This window comes from Pecten maximus, chromosome 9 (genome assembly GCF_902652985.1).
Source record: "Pecten maximus chromosome 9, xPecMax1.1, whole genome shotgun sequence".
Taxonomy (NCBI): Eukaryota; Metazoa; Mollusca; class Bivalvia; order Pectinida; family Pectinidae; genus Pecten; species Pecten maximus.
The window spans coordinates 2397671-2419156 of NC_047023.1; the positions used below are offsets into that span (position 1 = coordinate 2397671).

General features: G+C 36.1%; 1 protein-coding gene across 1 annotated transcript in view; it reads left to right on the plus strand.

Annotated features, from left to right (window-relative positions):
* The first annotated feature begins 8975 nt into the window (after nt 1–8975).
* LOC117334800 (ankyrin repeat, PH and SEC7 domain containing protein secG-like) overlaps nt 8976–21486 on the plus strand; it is a 35356-nt gene continuing 22845 nt past the window's right edge. Inside the window, exon 1 of the mRNA XM_033894606.1 lies at nt 8976–8987. Within this exon, the coding sequence (XP_033750497.1) occupies nt 8976–8987 (12 nt within the window). The remainder of the gene's footprint in view (nt 8988–21486) is intronic.

Genomic DNA, 21486 nt, shown 5'->3' on the forward strand with positions numbered 1-21486 from the left:
ATAAAAACCCCTAAAATTTGGCCTGCTGGGGGAAGGGCCCCCCGTTTTTCAAATGAAGACCCTTTACTTTCATTCAAGGGCAAAAGGCAAAAACTAAAATCCTTTAAAAGATTCTCTAAAACCAGAGTCCGGGCTTGATATGGGCGTACCCGTTTTTGAAGGGACCGTTTTTCAATAATGCCGACCATTAAAATCAACACGGGGCAAAACCAAAATCCCAAAGGGGGTTTTTTCAAAATCCCCGGGTTGAAGGGCTAGCTGTGGTGAAGGGCCTTAAGTTTGGTCAAGATAAAACCCATTCTTAAAGCACTTTTCAAAACCAAATCCCAACGACTTTTCAATAACCGAGATCCGGGGTGAAGGGTCTTCCAAGTTTTTTTAAGAGCTAATTTTTCAAGGAAGGGCAAATTTTAATTTTTTACAGGGTTTAAAAAGGCCTAAAACTTAGGGGTTCTTTTCTAAAAGGGCCCAAGTTTTTTAATTTTTGACTTTTGAAGGTCACCAGTTGTCAAAAGAAACCTTTAAAAACCTTCTTCAATAAAAGGCAAGGTAAAAATTTTAAGATTTTTTCACCACTCCGGGTTGAAGGGCTCCAAGTGTTTAAAGGGTACCCTTTTTCAAAGGAGACCGACTTCATCAATCAAGATCAAATCTAAAAAAAAGTAGGACGATTTTCTTAAATGCCGGAACCAAATTTGTTTTTGGTTTACCTGCTTAAGGTCCATTTGTTTAAGAAGGCTTGATCTTTACAGGCACTTCAAAAACAAAATCCCAAAGGGTTTCTTTCCTAACAAGGTTAGGGCTTGAATGGGTCTGACATTTGGGGGAAGGGGACCTTTCAAATGAAGACCGGATTCATAAAGGGACAAGTCAAACTAAAACTTAACGACCGTCCAAAAGGTCCGGGCTTTGATGGGGTTGGGACCCTGTGTTAAAGGTACCTTTTTTTCAAAAAAATGACCGACTCAAAAGGTACAAAGGGCACCCCAAAATCAAACGACGGCTTTAATTGAGTCCGGGGGTTGAAGGGCTACCCTGTGAAGGCTACCATTTGTTCAAATAAAGACAAAAGTCTTAAGGTCCCGATCAAAACCAAATCTACGACTTTCTTACAAAAGGGCGAGGCCTAAATTTTTTTGGTGAAAAATGCTTGGGTTTTAAGGCCCAAGTCAAAGAAACTTTAACCTTCTTTCAGTACAGGGGTCCCAAAAATACTTAAGTTCTTATAACCCGGTCGGGTGAAGGGTCCAAATGTCGAAGGTACCTTTTGTTCATAAGCCTTATTTTACAAGTCCCCAAGGGTCCAAAGGCTAAACTTTGATTTTCTTAACCATCCCGGGAGTTGATTTGGGCTGTGATGCCCTTTAGCTCCAAGGTGGTCAAATGCAAAACCCTTAACCTTCTCCTCAAAACCAAATCAAAAGCCCTTTTTTCCGGGAGTCTTGGGTAAGGGGTCCCAAGTGTCGTGAAGGGGACCTTTGTTCAAATGATACCGGATTTTAAAGGTAAAAGGGGAAAAGGCTTCTTTTTAAAAAATTCCAATACAAGTGGGTTGATTTGGGGGTACCCGTGGTTAAAGTGACCTTTTTTCAAGAGTAAGGAACTACAAGTTTCCAATCCAAAGGCAAAGTTAAAGATTGGTTTTTACCCGGGTCCGGGAGCCCAATTTGTTTGTAGCTTTCCCTTAAAGGGTCCAAAGGGGCAATAAGGCCCATTTCTTCAAGTCCGGGTCAAAAGCCAAGCTTAAAGGGTTTCTCTAACAGGCCCGGGAGGGGAAAATTGGGTTTTGAGCTGCTTGGGTTAAGGCACCAAGGGTTTAAATGAAATATCTTAAAGTTCCCAACCCAAAACCCAGGGTTAAGATCTGAGACCGAAGGGGCCATTTTGGTTAGAAAGCGGGTAAGCTCCAAGTTTGTTCAAAAAGGCTTACTTCTTAAATTTCCGGGGCAAAAACCAAATCTTAAAGGCTATTTTCTAACCAAGTGGGACTTAAATTTTTCTAAGCCTGCTTAAGGTAAAAAGTTGTTTAAAAGTGAAATTTTTAACCTTCTGTCCGGTCAAAAGGCTAGTTTAAGCTTCCCTCCGGGGGAGGGTGAAAAATTTTTTTCTAAGCATGCCGTGACGGTCCCAAGGTCAAAAGAAACCCTTTAAAATCTTTCAATCACAGAGTCCAAGGCTAAAATCCTGTACATTCTTAATCCAAGGTTTCCCCAAAGGGGAATATTTGGGGTTTCTTCGGGGTAAGGCTCAAATTTTAAATAAGACCCTTCTTTCCCTCAAGTCCAGGGTTAAAAAGGTCTTTAAAGCTCTTCAATAACCAAGGGTTCCCCAAAAACTAATATTTGCTTAGCACAGGGGGAAGGCTAAGTTTTAAATAAGCCTTTTCCTCAATCAAGGGTCCCAGGGAGGTAAAAATTTTTTCACTTCTTTATCCAAGGTCCCAAACTAAATTTTTCCGTCATTGCGGGGGAGGGCAAAGGTACAATTATAAACCTTCCTTTTCAACCAGGGGTCCCAAGGCTAATTTTCAAAAACTTTTAAACCCAATTTTCAAGTTGATTTTTTTAGCATCGGGATGAAAAGGCTAAATTTAAATAATGCCTTCCTTTATCAAGGTCCCAGGGCCAAGCTCTTTAACGGGGTTCTTTGATACCAATTTCCCCCAAAAAAATATTGCCTTAAGCCGGGTAAAGAGCTACAATTTTTAAAGAAACCCTTCTTTCATTCAAGGCCCAGGATCAAAATTCTAAACGCTTGGGTTAATAACCAAGGTTCCCCCAAATGAATTTAAACCTATTTTGGCCGTAAGCTTAACTACCAATTTTCAAAAAAAGCCGGATTTATTGGGGCCAGGAGTCAAAAAGGGGGAAATTTTAAATGAAGCTTACTTCTCAATAACCCAAAAGGGGCCAAAGTTAAATGGGGTTTACATCTTGTGCACCAAATTGTTCAAATAATATTGCCTTCAGGCGGGGAAGCTAAATTTTAAAACTTCTTAACCGTCAGGAGTTCAAAAGGCTAAATCTTTAAAGGGGGTTCCATTTGTTCAAAAAGCCCGGGCCTTAAATTGCAGGAGCGTGTGCCCAAATTTTAAATTGAATTTTGTAAACAAAGGCCGGACTAAAAGGCCCTTTAAACTTTAAAACGCACTTCCATATAAAAGATCCAGTGATTGGTTGACATTTGGGAAAAGGGGCCCCTTTTGTTAAAAAACCTTTTTCATCAAGGGTTCCGGTCCAAAGCAAACTTCAAATTTTAAAACCAATCAAACCCGATTTGGGAAAATTGGGGTTTAAATTAAAGGTTTGCTGCCTTGACCTTCATTCAAGGTCACGTCGATCAAGTATGCTTAAATCTTTAAATGACTTTTAGTGAAAAGCCAAAGTGCAGAGAGACATTATATTGGTCCTGTAGCATGCTTTCAAATAACTGCAGGATCCATATATGAAAAGATCACTGCATTGCAGGTGAGCGATTTGGGCCCATTGGGCCCTTGTTACACCACCATCTCCTACAGGCTGATTCTGTGTCTCAACCGCAAACAAGTTCCTCGATTTCGGAACACAATCAAACACAGCACTTTCGCCACAAAGTTCAGTAGTTCTATATATAAACATATCTTGCTGCCTTGACACTGTTATTGTCCAAAACATCCAATACAACCGTTTTTCCTTTTGAATACTTTCTTATCCCACCGAAGCCCCATGACACGCCATATACCTGGTGAACACTGGCAGAGGAATCGGATGAAATACGATTATACACAAAAAATGTCATATAAATTTTTCAGTGAATATCGGCGATACTAATAATATCAGTTACATTCACATGGGTCTATTTGCATCCAAATCCAAACCGGAAGTCGGTTCGAGCAGTTATGGTTTTTTGTCTTCTATATTCGGTCCATTTATAATAAATTAGCATATGCAGAGCATTATCACTTACCTGCCAATTTTTCCATTTGTGCAATGAGTTTTTTCTTTGATGAGTTTCACTAAAATTATTTGTTGAACGATAGTAGACATAACAGACCGCCCTGTTAAACTCCAAACCTTAATATTAATGTGCGCTTTTCTTTGCGCATAAAAGTGATGAGGGAATGTGTAGACCACGTCTTTAAATGACACTTTTCATTATAATTAGGATGTTAAATATGATATATTACATGACCGATAGTGGCTAAACAATTTTTGTAACAATATATCCAATATTCAGAGAAGCATTATGTATCTGAACAGAGCAACAGCTTTTTTAGTGTCTGGACTATTTTAACTTCTTCATTAACACAATCAATTGGGTTAAAATGTAAGAATGTACTAAAATCAACAGAAACACTTCGTTTTAGAAAAGTGTGGAGTTATTACAATATCGTTGTCTTAATGATAGGGGTTTGTATGCATGCATCGTTTTCAGATGGGTTAGTATAGCAGTACATAATTGAGATATGATCTACACGTGACGTTATTTACATATTTCTATTTACGTTTCCCGACATGACGGGTATCCCTCATGCATTACCCCGAACCATGCAATTAAAATGGTATGACAACTTCGTTACGTTTGGGACAAGATTTACTTTCAAACATAAATATTTGTATTTATCTATGCTTCAAGTTGTCGACGCTTGGAAAATATGCCTTAGAACCGATGAGTAGGAAAACAAACGAGTTATTGTAGTATATCACTTTTTGGTCCAATTTTATATCAGTTTCTCAACCAAAACGTACTATTTCGATATGAGAATGACACGGCTTTTCGATATCATTACTTAATGTGAATATTTGATAGTTAATCATTGTCCAGCTTTATTTATGCAATGCAGAGAAAGAAGTAGTAATACGTTAACTATAGAACCGATATAACACACAATTCCGTAGAATTACTTTAAGAACCATTTACTATGAAACCAATCATGGCATTCATTTACTGTATAGATGTGATGACACAGATTTACCATAGACCCGCTATCGACATATTTTATCGTAGAACCAGTATGCCAGACAATTACTGTAGAACCGCTATGACAGACATTTACTAAATAACCGCTATGACATTCATCATTAAAGGCTATAAAAGATCTTTAATCATTAACCGCTATGCCAGGACCTTTAATCAGTAACCTCTATGTAAGACTTTTAAACATTAACCGCTATGACATTTATTCACTGTTTAATCGCTGTGACAAACTATTTACATTTTAACCGCTATGACTTATATTTAATATACAACCTCTATAACACAGATTAACTGTATAACCACGATGACAGACACTAACCGTAGAAGCCCTATGACAGGCATTTGCAATTATAGAACCGACATAATAGAGTTTTCTGCGTAACCGTTACGACAGGAAGGTGTCTCTTTATACCTAAAAACACAGTTTGATCTTGACGTACAGTACCTCTGGATAAAACCCAATGCGACCAGCATAAAGAACCAGATGTTAGATTTAAACCCAATCCTGTCATGGCAGCCCCCTAACCTGCTTCTGACCAGGTTGTGCTTTACCTAAAAATGACGGTAAAACATGGGGGACTATTAGTTAATGCCATATTATTAATATCAATGTCCTTTTACACATGTATAGAGTTGATACACATCATATTTGAACAGTTGTCAACATGAACATACATGTACCAGTATATATATTTGTACACGAATGTGGTAAAAACATGGTTCAACAAAAGGTTGGCGTGTTAAATTTCCTCGCTAAGCGCATGTCGTCTGCTACTTTTATTTCGGTATTAGTATATTATACATAATAGATGGTTTGGGGCTTATATCTTACTTTTAACAGACCCCCCCCCCCCCCCCCCCCCCTTTGTGTCAATAGAGGACATTTTAAACAGTAAAATAGAGTAGAATTTTGTTGCATTTGGATACTGTCGTCCAACAATGAAGGAGCGTCCCCAACACAGTCCATGTACGGATTAATTTGAACACCAGAATTGTCCTCAAATAAAACACAGTGCAATCAATTCAATAAATTCCATTTCATTTTGAACTGGCTGGGTTTCCTTTGAAATGCGAAGCACGGATATGAATTGGTTAATTTAAAATTTGTGTAAACGGTGTGTTCTATTGACAACGCAGACTCAATGTTAAACCAGCAGATTAATTCTGTTTGGTTATCTTCATTACTGCAGCAAAATGTATTACCATATTATAACATCTTATTTGTAGTGTTTGTAATAAACCCGAACACTTATTCTGCATTTTAAACTCACTGCAACTATATATGGCGTGATATAAAGCTGTTAAGGATCTTATCTTTGGAGAAATTGATATTGTGTGTAGAACTTACCTGTCAAATTGAACTATACTTACACCATTTAACTAAATACATCAATATCCACATTTAAAAGGACGCTTGTATTATTAAATCAATATCAAATATCTAATAACAGGAGTTAGCTTCAACCAAAAATAATCTTAAATGTTTAATTATTGTTAGATATATGTATATTTGCGTATTTGAAGTATAAATGTGAACCCCCCCCCCCCAAAAAAAAATATATGAAAAAATAAAAACAAAAACAAACAAAAACATTAAGCAATTAGTTATATATTATGATGTATATTCACTGTAAGAAAAGAATTTCGAAATTCGATAATATGTTGGAATATAGTTTTACAAGACTTCAACTCTTATATGATAATATTTTTTTTTAATTATTGAATGTATGGTTTTCAAATATATTTAGTAATTACCCATGCCAACTAATATTTTAAACTTTCATCGTCCGAGATTTAAAATCCATGATTACTGAAACGAAGAACATGTGGTTTGAAAATAACTCTGTGTAATGAAGCTAACGAAGCCAAACTATCTCTTTACGTGTTCAATTTATCATGGAGTGTCATTTACGTTGACCTTTAGGCTTACAAACAGTCAATATATATTTATAACCGGGTAATCACGCTAGGATTACGTTTAAATGTTGACGATAATTCTTGTCACCATTATATAATTAGATATTATGTCGGGGGATTTGTGACAGGGAGACTATTTCTACACAGTTTTTGTCGGTCTGAACAAAGGAGACTTGTTTATGTATATCTGCGCGCATATTCACGTATTGTGCATTTTATAGACCTATTAAATGCAATTATGTATGTAAGGTGGTTTGGTTTGGTTTATTTCGTTTAACGTCCTATTATTAACAGCCAGGGGCATTCAAGAACGTGCCAAGTTTGGAGGTGAAAGAAAGCCGGAGTACCCGGCCTACGGTCAGTACCTGGCAACTGCCCGACGAAGGTTTCGAATATTCGCAACCTAGAGGTGGATGGCTAGTGATAAAGTGTCGGGACACATTAACCAATCGGCCACCGCGGCCCCTTTTAAGGTGGTAGCCTACATCTACCATCATAACGTTCCTATGAACAGACATATTTAATTTCATTTTCAGTGATTATTTCGGGCTATGGCAAAAAATAAAGAATCTTATATTTGTTCAGTAAATTATTTTACTGTTTAAAGATAAAAATGTCTAATTATGACTTTGTCTTACAATTTCTAAAAATGGGATATTTTATCACCAAAATAAAATTTAAAGGCTTGTTAAATGTTACTAACATGAACCTTAATGAGATCGTAGTAGATTGCATCTTCCCTGCTCAATAAATCCAACCACTGACCGATCACCCGCATTAATTTTAGTACGCCGATCTTTCTTTAAGGAATCAAGATTGTTGCTAACCAAAAAGCTTTCTTCGTTTCATGTTGTGGTTGGTAACTTCACTCACAATGGTTTTCAACACCCTTTGCAGAAAATGCATGTTAAGCTAATAGGTTGAAAGCAATGGCTAACATCCGGTCTCATTTCGTAAGAATACTCCTGCAATTTGCTTACTTTCAATTCTTTGGTACTGCCCCATTGTTAAGGGATTATTTTGCATAAAGGACAATGGCTTGCTTATGACCGAACCTACATTATACCGGTAATACGGATGATGTTATCTACTGTGACAGTTATAACTGTATGTGTGAACATTCTATATAGATATGTTATACATTGGTTCTGTTGTAAATAATGAAGAGAAGATTGTTGTCAGCACCTCAGCCATTTCCGTGTCACTTCTGGTAGCTTGGTCCTTGTCGCCAATGTATCAGTCATCTGGAGTGCTTTACTTAACCTACTACCTAGATACATGTATCCATTTTATTCAAAATTTGTGTAAAATAGAAACAGCATAGTGTGTTCCATACGTTATGCGAACCTATTTCTATGTTTGCATACTTATTATTCCCCGTTGTCAGTATAATGTGACCGGGTGGGGTGTGCTGCTGGGTGTCTTCGGCAGTATGCTCCAGTGAGGTAGCACTCTAAATGGACAAACGATCCGGCCTATCACAAGGAGACTTAACACAAACATACCAAAGCCTCCCAAAACACACATACGCACTCATCACACGCATACATTTCGCACGCACGGGAGGCCGTCCTTAAATGACCTTAGCTGTTAATGGGACGTTAAACAAAATAAACCAAACCAAATTATTATTCCCTCTGTACTGAAAATAATTAAGAGTTATTAGTTAAGCAATCTTTAAGTATGCATATGTTGTTTAACTGATGCTAATGTGTGGAAGAAAATTGCATATGAAATTAAATGGCGTATACGGACCAGTGTAAAATATATTCAATACAAGTCATTGCCTGCTTTAAATGCACATCAAGCACTACTATTATTATCGATGTTTTGTTAACTTGACGTCTGCTGTGTAGTCAATTACGAAATCGGATATACTACCGATAATAAAACTATAGTGGTACAATGAGTCCATACATATATATTTGTTATGTTTTATTCACTGTAAGAAAAGAATAATTTGTAATGTCAAGACATAGTAATATCAAATAACGTGCTTGTGTACATTTGTATACACCGACCATGACAACGAGTAATTACAGAGCCCTGCAGTGTGTTTTATCAGACCATTTCTGCATTCACAAAGCCTTATTCGCGGGAGCATGGGACGCTCGGTAAGAATTTTGAATTGGATAAGTTTATCAGAGTATTGTATTTATATATTTTAATTAGATTTTGATAATTAATACACATTTGTATTTAAAATTAATTGTAGGGCTGTGATATAAATTTTCGTTTTATGTTAACGATGTGGTATGAGTTGTTCCCGTGTGTGTTGATCCTCCATGATATGCTATAATTGTATGTTGAAGGTGTTATATATGTTGTACATAAGTTTTGACATTGTGGTATAAATGCATGCTGTTTTTGTATGCTGACTCTGTGGTATATGCTGTATTTGTGTCTTGACACCGTGGTATATGGTATCTTTTTGCGTTGAAATTGTGGCATAGATGCATGCTGTATTTTTGTGTTGACACTGGTATGTGCAGTATCTGTGTTGTAACACTGTGGTTACTGCTATCTGTGTTTTGACACTGTGGTATATGATGTTTTTGTGTTTTGACACTTTTATATATACTGTATTTATGTGTTGACACTGTGGTATATGCTGTATTTGTATGTTGTCACTATTGTATATGCTATCTTTGTTTGTTGACATTGTGGTATATGCTGCATTTGTTTGTAGACACTTTAGTATATACTGTACCTGTGTGTTGAAACTGTGGTATATCGGGTGTTTGTGTGTTGACACTGTGATATATATTATGTTTGAGTGTTGACACTGTGGTATATCGTGTGTTTGTGTCGGGTTTTCGATCGGTACGCCAAGATGGCCGCCACGGCCTCTGATTGGCCCAAAAACTAATTCACTATTACTCTTTTACTGTTTCAAAATAGATTTTTTTTGTTAGAGTTGGTTACAAAAGAAACTTAAATTTTAAATAAAGAGTTGAAAAATTAAAAACAAAATGGCTGCCTTAGAAATGACTGATAATGGTCGAATTTTAGATGTTGTCCGAGATGAAATTTGGTATACATGTTTACCATGGAATACTTTTCACATCTGCAACCTCAGTTCACATTAAGAATATGACCGCTATTTACTGGCTTCTGATTGTTCAAACTTTACATAATGTTAGATTTTAATGAAAATTGGTTTATATGGTTACTAGGGGACTGCGAATTCAACTGAATGGGTTTCGTTGCTATAGTTACCACACGGAGGCCTCTGATTGGTCAAAATTAAAAAAAAATAATTCTACGAATGGACTAATTGGCGGCGAGTGAGGAGGATGGTTATGAGTGGGCCTCGGACGACAGTTCTAGTGTTAACAATAACTTTTATTTTGTCCTTTCATGTTGACGCTGTGGTCTTGTTGCCATGTTGCTGATCATATGACATATATCATGACCATGTGGGAAATTTGAAGAGTGTATAGACGCCAGTGTATTTTTGACTTTTTCTTTTTTGACGTTGACAAGCTTCCCTTGTATGTAGACGCTGAAAAATATTCGCTTTTGCTCTTACTGTGTTGTTTGTTTGTATGGTAATTTCACTCTTTGGTACAATTCCTTTTGATTATGTGTCTATATTGTCATTTATTAGCATTTTGGCATATGATTCTGTGTGTTTTGACCCCGTAGTATACTTTGTTTTTGTATGTTAACATTGTGGTAACTGTTTCCGTTTGTGTTGACGCCGTGGTACATTTTATCCCTGTTTATTGCCCAGCAGTATATATTCCTTATATGTTAAAGCTATGGTATATCTCGTTTCCATTTAAGTGATTCTATGAGATATTTTAATCTGGTGTGTTGACGATGTGGTTTACTTTATTCTCTGAAGTAAGCATTGCGTTTGAATGTGCCCTAACACGTTAACGTTTCTGGTCCTACCTACAAATTACACCCAGTTACGCTCAAACCAGTCAGACAAATGTAAAACCTTAAATTGATATTATCACGTCAAATCATGTCTTACTGCTTTTCAACAATTTAAATGCTCTCTGAGTAATTATCTAGGGTTATGAGATAGGTTCACTATAGAGAAATGTGGCGCCAATCGTAACGCTAGGCATATACATTTCACACTTGTGCCGGATTTTGTTTTACGTCTGACTGCATTCGGTCATTCAATTTCATTCTAACCAAAGAACTTCAAGGTAAATATAATTGATGTTGGCTGAATGAAATGCCGCCTAGTTGGTTCGCCAGTTGTCATTATAATACGACAAGATGGATATCACGCTACCTTGTCCAGGTGTGGCATTTCAGAGTGACGACATTCTTAACACTATAAAAGCATAAGTCCGAATTTATGGTGTGTATAGTTGTGTCAACAAAGCATGAAACAATGCAAATCGAAACAAAAGCTATCTTTTGATAGTGTTAGTCCGCTGTTGGGTGATACTTGGACGACTGGTGAAGTGCATTTCTTGCACACTTTTACATGTAACTGATGGTGATATATATTTCACCTTCATCACTTAATGTTCAAGCATGGCTGAATCTGATTATTCCCGGCCGATAACTATTTCGATTGATTGTCTGGGTTTGGCATAATGTGCATCAAGTCTGGTTACCTGTTACCTGGTGGGTTTTCATACTAAAGTGTCTTTTTTTGGCACTATAGAACTGTCAACGTAAACTTACCTTATAAATGATCTTGCTGTGTTATCTGAATCCAACTTTTGTTTTTTTCTGGTTGTTATATACTTAACTATCGATAAAACTTATCAAATGAAACGAAGAATATAATGTTGTATTCAAATATGGCTTGCGGATTTCTTCTTATGATGGCATACTTTACATCATAATCCGGTTACAACGTCTACAATTTTAACGTATTTCCATTCCCAATGAATTTTCGGTGCAATTTATTTTGTTTCTGGAAGCATTGTATATAATGCTAAAGGTTTCGGTAAAGCATTTTCCCTCCATTGTTCTGGAAACCATTAAACGAAAATGTGTTTGTATGATGTTCAGTGAGGTAGTCACCGACTAGTACTTTTTCAAGGAGACCTAACCTGAAAATGACTCGGTGCGAAAAGCCAAGCAAACAGCTATTTTAATCGGTTATTTAGTCGCATACTCAAGATTAGTCATTCTACGAAAATTAACACTTTGAACACTTTATCTTACAGGAAAACCAATATCGTCCGTTACATGGTATCTGCGAAATATGTATTTGTTTTGATAGATTTTGCCGGTAGAGCCGATAGGATACATGAGTAATCGAATATCAACACCTCGATAATGTGTACTATTTTTGGGTATTGTGTGTTTTAAATCACACAATATTTCGTTGTATTCAAAAACTCATTACAATGCTTCCCATACATATCCATGTATTACTAAACGTGTCTGTTATAGAAATAGACTACCTGCACATGAATCGATTCATTGAAACTTAATCGGTGTATTCCATTGACATCACTAACTAATTGAGATAACCGATAACCCAAAACATAATACAAAACGAAACTTTGAACTACCCTGCTCAGTAATGAATATTTTATATTCTATAGATATTTTAAAGTGATAAACATGTTTTTAGAATTCAGTTATATATTATAAGCATTGGAAAAAGCTTGTCAGTGTTTATCTATGTTATTGTCTATTGTATATTTACGTAATGAAAAACACCGAATAATAATTATCATTAGGAATATACTAGGAGTTGCATTCATGATGAGTTATACTCAGAATATAATAATTACTTTTAACTGTTTATGTTATTGCATTTTAAGAAAATAGCATGCCCACCTCGATAACGTATGAAATGTATATTCCTAAAGCTGTTATATCACCATGAAAAAATTATTATTAGAAATATATTTTTGGCCTAAAAAATGTTTAAAGATTACCCTCATTACCAAAAACACATTAAACATATTAACATGCATGTAATATTCATTACTTTGTTCAGTTTGAAGCGATTTTCATCGTTCATGAATTTATGCAATATCTTTATTTGCTAACAATATCGAAAATACATTCTAAAACTGACAACATGTTTACTCCGTCAGAAAAGAGGCTCAATTACTATAACAGCATAAAGGAAATGGATCCCATCTGCTGTAGTTTTCTTATGAAGTGGGATATATGGAAGAGAGAAATAAGGGGCAGGTGTTGTTTCTGAGAAACCTTTTAACATCATCATCATCATCATCATGGTCACAGTAATTAATTACCATTTCTATTAATTCTGACAATATTTTTCCTTCTACCGGTTTGTATTGAAAAACATATGCGAATATGGACGAAGTTAAGTAATAACAGTTCCACGTTACATTGACAACGTTGCAATTAAGTAAATTGCCGACCTCTGTATATCACATTTACTCCAAATACTCAATGAGTCAAATAAAATTTGCTTCGTCGTTTTTACGCTGTTAAAAACATTGTTTTATCAATGAGATGCAGTTATGTTTAGGATTGTATTGCTACACTTCCTTTTAAAAAAATACCTACAATAATGTATGCATTGCATTTAAATACACTTATCACCATTCGACTAGTATGTCATCATTCTCCAGAACATCTTCACCCCAAGGGGGGGGGGGGGGGGGGGGGGGGGGGGATTCTTAATTTGCCAAACACGAGGATTGCCTAGCTGAAATATCTTACCCCGAGGGTTTTGATTCACCTGTCTCACTTCCATGGGGTGAATGATTAATTTGTTTCTCCTACCCTGTTTACCCTCTAATGTATCTAATATTGATGTTACATCAACGAAGGAAATACTGACGTAACGTGATTGAATTGTACACATGACGTCATTTTATTGTTTAAGTTTAAGTGACCTTAGATGTTAATAGGACGTTAAACTAAATAAACCAAACCAATCCAAAGTATTGTTTAAGTGACGAAATTCAATTGTTGAGAATGTGCAAAGAGCAAATTTAGCTTGTCTCAACCTTGGTTAAGATAAGAAAATATCACACTGGTAAAATTGTGGATATCCCTGTATAGGGTAAGAGAAATACATAACGGATACCATCTGTAATTTTTATCTTTTAAGATTATCTTTTTATTATATTTGATGTTTTAAAGATACGTTATACGATCACTGAGTGTATGGCGTCACATGAAAGAAAAGGCCACAAAAGAATGGTTATTCTGTTCCGTAAAGTTTTAAGTAAAATAAAGTTTATTTACATGATTCAAAACTTAGGGAGAACAATCTGCTGGTTAGCTTCATGAAAATAGTGAAAGAACTGATATAAAACACAATCTTAAGGGAAAGTCTAGTTTTGATCAGAGATATCCGGTCTATTAACACTTCGTCAGGATTAAAAAAAAGATAGACTAAATTAGTTTATATGTATATGCATCCTGTATTGACGCCGTGTGTAGACATTGCAGTATATATTTTTCTTATGGTTTCATGATCCAGTGTATTACTGCCTTTCTTCTTCCAAATATACAAGTGGGACACAAAGTTTAACGACTTTAATGTAATAAGAAGAGGCGCCAAGCTCATAAATGTGGTATATAAGTCGGATGACACTGTAAGATCGGACGTCAGTGGCTCCAGTATTGATGGCACCATCTTATTGGGCTACAAGGACGTAGACGATGGTATAACTCAAAACAGTCTTATAGTGTAAGTGCTTAGCTATCAGATGGTTTCAATATTCGAAAAAGTCTTTTGATTATAATTCATGTACATTTTGTAGTTGGCCTAGTGATTTCAGTGTGATACATGTTATCGATAATTCATCCTGCTCATACGATTGTATTATGGACTGATCCTGATTTGCCTGAAGTCTCATTGGAAATTTAAAAAAAAAGTACATGGCTGAAGCACATGTTTGTCGGGTGTTATAATCAGCCATGGAACACAACAGTTTCAGGATTTAAAATTAAGATATGCTTGACAAACAATTACCGGCAACGGAGAATGTACTGACTAAAACACGCGTACCTCCTGCACACTGCCTCACATTTGGCCTTTAGTTGAGCGTTCGCCCTTGTGAGGAAGGCTTTGGGTTCTGTCCCCTGGCCGTGACATACCAGAGTCTTAAACACTGGTAGTTGCTGCTCCTGCTTAGCGCTCAGCATATTTGGAGTGTGACGACTGGTTCTCCAGTTGTCAGTATAATGTGACCGGGTGGAGTGTCCTGCTGGGTGTCTTCGGCAGTATGCTTCAGTGAGGTAGCACTATAAATCGATAAAAGGTCAAGCCTATCACAGAAGACTTAACACGACGAACATACTGCAGCCTCCCAAAACACACATACGCACTCACCACACACATGCATGTCGCACGCACGGGGGTCCGTCCTTAAATGACCTTAGCTGTTAATAGGACGTTACACAAAAAAAGCAAACGAAACCAAGATTCACTAAATCATGAAGTAAAAGTATGTGTACCCCCGCAACGAAGTTAGGGGGGGATACTGGAATCAGGTTGTCCGTCCGTCCGTCGACACAGCGATGTACCGGCTACTTCTCCTAAACTACTGAGGGAATTTCAACAAAACTTTATGGCAATAACCCTTCTGCATTGTAGATGTGCGTTATCTATATCATGTTCTAATTTTGTGGTTATCAATGTAACCAGGTCACTATACCTCGTTTTTCGGGTGAGGGGGAATTTTGTCCAGCCAATTCCTCAGAAACCTGTGAACTGCTTCAAATCAAACTACACCCATGGGCCTCTTGTCAGTTCTAGTTTTTTTTACTGCAGATGTTTGGGGTGATACAATTTTGGATACTGGGTGATGAATCGGTATGCATGTCTTTTCGTTTTTGTTTTGTACATGTTTATATTCTAGGAGATTTCAGAGACAACCAGCTTAATGACATAGAATTATATAATATAATTATCTAGATTAGTCTTGTTATTTGAATATTCGTTATTGTGATGTAAGCTCGAAATGTTTCTTTGGATTCCGTGTTTTTCACTTCAACCTATTTACTCCGTGTGTTGTAGATATAATTTTATGTGTAATCAAAGCTTATTTATCAAACATATTTGTTGTGCGTAATTTACACGGAATTCATTTTATTACTGACTGTATGCGATTCTGTATAAAACTACGAAATTGTTTTATATACCGTGATTTCCTGCATTTCTAAATATAGCCATTGGGAATAACATTTTGTCCACACTTCGAAGTTTTATACATGCTATCTGCGCAATACGGAGCTGGCTATCTGTAGAATTTTTTTTTTTTTTTTTTTTAAGAAAATGTAGACAAATGCTGGTTTTGCGTTGTTATCTATCTTCTAGCCTACACATCCTGATACATGTATATAACAAATTGTATTTTTATTGAATGCATTATAATGCACTATCTACATATGTGAACTCGAACTGATCAATTTAATTTTTCACCCCGAACTCTGAAACGCATTACCTTTGCCACCCACTCACAGCAGTTTCCCCGTAACCCCTTCTATGCGTACTTTTAGCCTAAAAATGGCAAAATTCATTGGATTACATGTCATAAGTAATTTATTAGCACTATGAATACACACACTCGTCCTTTTTTCTGATAATCTATTAGCTGCGATGCCGTAGCTCAAGACGACAATTTTTTTTTATTTATTACAGACATCATCAGAGTTAAGATTTGATCCCGTGTACACCAGTAATAGATTTTAAATAATTGTATGTTGAAATAGTTTCAGGACATACTTATTTCAGTATAATTTTGCAAAAAAGTCCCCCAGCCACTCGGAGATACCATATATTTCAAGTATCAAATACATTGAGATATGACCTACACGTTACGTTATTTATATATTTCTATTTATGTTTCACGACATGAAGGGTATCTCTCATGCATTTCCATGAACCACGAAATTGAAATTGTATGACAACTTAGTGAAGTTTGGGACATGACTTACTGTCAAACATGGATATTTGTATTTATGTATGTTAACGGTGCAACACAAATCAGGAATCAACTTGATGTTCTTCAAAATGTCGACGCATGGAAAATATACTTTAGACCTGATGAGTAGGAATACAAAAGTTATTGTACCATGCTACATTTTGTCCAATTTTATATCAGTTTCTCGACCAAAATGTACTATTTTCATATGAAAATGACATGGCTTTTCGATATAATTACTTCATGTGAATATTTTAGAGGTAAGCTTTATCAAGCTTTATTTGTGCAATGCAGAGAACTATAGAACATATAGGAACGATAGGACATACAATTATGTAGATCGTGATTTCCACTGTCGGACGTGAGTCTTCTTAAAAGATAGTCTGACTTCAGAACAAAGAGCCGAGTTAACATACCCTTCAACAGCATATGGAGGTGTATCGTAATTATGCATGTATGGTATGATTTCTACTGTAAAACATAAGGAGTGAAACTAGGAGTTTATGTCCATATTATTAATAATTATTGTCTTGTACATATATGTGTACATGACTGGTTAAACAGGGTTCAACAACAGGTTGGTGAGTTAGGTTTCCTCGCTTAATGCATGTCGTCTGCTAAATGTTTTAGTAGATAATACTTTTTTCGGAAATAGTAAGAAATGAAACCATGGACTGATTTACAATTTTTTCCATAATAGATATACATTTCTGTGCTTTTTTTCATAATTAAGATAAGGTTATAAGCATCAAATTGTCTATCATGACATCTTGGACCCAATATACATTGTATATCTAACTGTTGTAAGAAAACATAAACATGGCCGACAATATACACAAAACAATGGCTAGTCTACCTGGCTTCAATATATATGAAATGATTACCTAATTTACGCCTGGTAAATATTTAACGCTGTGATAGCCTGAATACAACCTGTTACCTAGATAAACCAACTGTATCACAATGTACCTAAGGTCCGGCCTATCACAAGGAGACTTAACACGAACATATCACAGCCTCCCAAAACACACATACGCACTCACCACACGCATGCATGTCGCACGCACGGGAGGCCGTCCTTAAATTACCTTAGCTGTTAATAGGACGTTAAACAAAATAAACCAAACCAAACACCCTGTACCGCAACACTATGTGATCACGACAACTTGACCGCGACACGCATACACCGTGACTGCGACTACCTTTACCGAGACACCATTTAACCAAGTCACCCGTTTACCAAAACACGGCAAACGCTTGTCTCGGTACCTGTCACAGTCACCGTAACACAGCACGTCGCCCTGTACTGTGATACCCTGTAACGATACGTGATACTGGAACAACAGTGGGACCCTAACTTATGCAGCTAGGCCCAAACTTATTCAGCTTGGTCACTGTTTACCTTTATTTACCTTTTTTTGTAACGCTGAGTGTTCCTTCATCCGAGCGAGCTGGAGAACAACTGAACAACTGAGCCTGCCCGTCTGATGGAGCCTCTATTGATACCACCAGCCAGGATGGAATCAACCAATCAGAATCGCTCTTACAAACACATACATATTCAAGGACTTGAGCAAGACTATACAGCTACAGATCGTTTATTAACCACAATATTGACATGCATTCGCTTCAAAAATATTGGACAGTTTGGGGAGCATAGAGATGAATAATGTTCAATATCATGCATAATAGATAGTTTGGGCTTATATCTTACTTAAAAGAGAACCCCTTTGTGTCAATATAGGACATTTTAAATATCTGTTTTGTATATGCAATGAACCACGAATGCTTTTGAACATACATCACAGGTGAGTGAAACATGATGTATTTGGTCTCATTTGGATACTGTCTACAAACAGTTAAGGAGCGTTCCCAACACAACTCATGCCATGTACAGTTTATTTTGAGCACCAGATTCAGAATTGTCCTCTAATAAAACACAGTGCAATCAATTCAATATATTGCATATATTTCTAAACAGGCTTGGTTTGCTTTTGAAATACGAAGCACGCATATAAATTGGCTCATTTAAAATTTGTGTAAACGGTGTGTTCTATTGACAACGCAGACTCAATGTTAAAACCAGTAGATAAGTTATGTTTGGTTATCTTGATTACTGCAGCAAAATGTATTACCATATTATAACATTTTATTTGTAGTGTTTGTAATAAACCTGAACCCTATTCTGCATTCTAAACTCACTGCATCTATATATGGCGTGATATAAAATACAGCTGTTGAGGATCTAATCTTCGGAGAAATTTATATTGTGTGTAGAACTAACCTGTCAAATTGAAATATACGTACACCTTTTAACTAAATATATCGATATCTACATTCAAAAGGAGGCTTGTATCTTAAATGTTTAATGATTGATAAATATCTGCATATCTGTGTATTTGAAATAGTAATGTGCCTCCCCCCCCCCCCCCCCCCCCCAAAAAAAAAATTAAAACTAAAACAAACAAAATCATTAAGTAAATAATTATATATTATGATTTATATTCACTGTCAGAAAAGAACTTCGATAATCTGTTTTATATAGTTTTATATTTCAGGCTTCAACTGTAAGATTAAGAAATCTTTTATTTCAATTATTGAATGTATTGCTTTTCAAATATATTTAGTCTTTACCAACGCCAACTAATATTTTAAACCTTCATCGTCTGATATTTCAAATTCATTATTACTGAAACGAAGAAGATGTGGTTTGAAAATAACTCCAATGTGTAATGAAGCTGACGAAGCCACAATATCTCTTTACGTGTTTAACGTATCCTGGAGTGTCTTTTAAGTTGACCTCTAGGTTTACAAACAGTCGGCATATATCTATAACTAGGTAATCACGCTAGGCATACGTTTAAATGTTGGCGATAATTCTTGTCACCATTATATAGTTAGATATTATGTCGGGGGATTTGTGACAGGGAGACAATTTCTACACAGTTTTTGTCGGTCTTAACAAAGGAGACTTGTTAATGTATATCTGCGCGCATATTCACGTATTGTGCATTTTATAGACCTATTAAATGCAATTATGTACGTAAGGTGGTTTGGTTTGGTTTATTTCGTTAAACGTCCTATTAATAACAGCCAGGGTCATTTAAGGACGTGCCAGGTTTGGAAGTGGAGTAAAGCCGGAGTACCCGGCCTACGGTCAGTACCTGGCAACTGCCCGACGTAGGTTTCGAACTCGCAACCCAGAGGTGGACGGCTAGTGATAAAGTGTCGGGACACCATAACCACTCGGCCACCGCCGCCCCTTTTAAGGTGGTAGCCTACACCTACCATCATATAAAGGTATGATATAATATTGGTTCTTATAAATATAGAAGTGAAATGTTGCCAGCACCTCAGCCATTTCCTTGTCACTTCTGGTAACTTGGCCCTTGTCGCCAATGTAACAATCTGGAGTGCTTTACTTAACATACATACCTAGATACATGTATCTATTTTAAACAGAATTTGTATAAAAATAGAAAGAACATAGTGTGTTTCATACGTTATGCGAACCTATTTCTGTTTGCATACTTATTATTTCCTCAGTACTGAAAACATTGAGTTATTAGTTAAGCAACTTTTAAGTACATATATGTTGTTTAACTGACGCTAATGTGTGGAAGAAAATTGAATATGACATTGAATGGTGTATAAGGACCAGTGTAAAATATATTCAATACAAGTCATCGCCTGCTTTAAATGTACATCAAGCACTACTGTTAATATCGATGTTTTGTTAATTTGACGTCTGCTTTGTAGTCAATTACGAAATCGGAAATAATACCAATGATAGACGATAGTGGTACAGTGATTCCATACAGATTTATTTGTTATATTTATTCATTGTACGAAAAGAAAAAAAAAGTTATATCAATACATAATGATATCAAATAACGTACCTGTGTTCATTTGTTTACACTGGCCATGGCAACGAGTAATAACAGAGCCCTGCAATGCGTTTTATCAGACAATATAACTCTCGGTAACATTGGTTGCTCGGTAAGACCTTTGAATTGGGTAAGGTTATCAAAGTATTGCATATACATCCTTTTATTAGATTTTGATAATTAACTCACATTTATATTTAAAATGAATTGCAGGTGCTGTGATATAAATTGTCGTTTTATGTTGACGATGTGGTATGAGTTGTCCTCGTGTCTTGACGCATGCACCAGGATATGTTATCATTGTATGCTGAAGGTGTGATATGAGTACATGTGTATTGACGGTGTGGTACAAATGCATGCTGTATTTGTGTGTTGACTCTGTGATATATGCTGTATTTTTGTGTTGACTCTGTGATATATGCTGTATTTGTGTTTTGACACTGGTATATGGTAATTTTGTGTGTTGGCATTGTGGTATAGATGCTTGCTGTATTTTTGTGTTCACAATAGTATATGCTGTATCTGTGTGGTAACATTGTGATCAATACTATTTTTCTGTTGACATTGTGGTATATTCTGTATCAGCGTGTTGACACTGGTATGTGCTGTATATGTAAGATGACACTGTGATATATGATGTATGTGTTTGTTGATACTGTGGTATGTGCTGTATTTGTGTGTTGACACTGTGGTATATACTATATTTGTGCGTTGACACTGTGGTATATATTGTATTTGTGTGTTGACGTTTAGGTATATACTGTATTTGTGTGTTGATGTTGTGTTATATACTGTATTTGTTTGTTGACGCTGTGGTATATTGTGTCTATATTTGTAACAGGTTGTTTTGTGATAAATGTTTGGGAAAGCTTGGT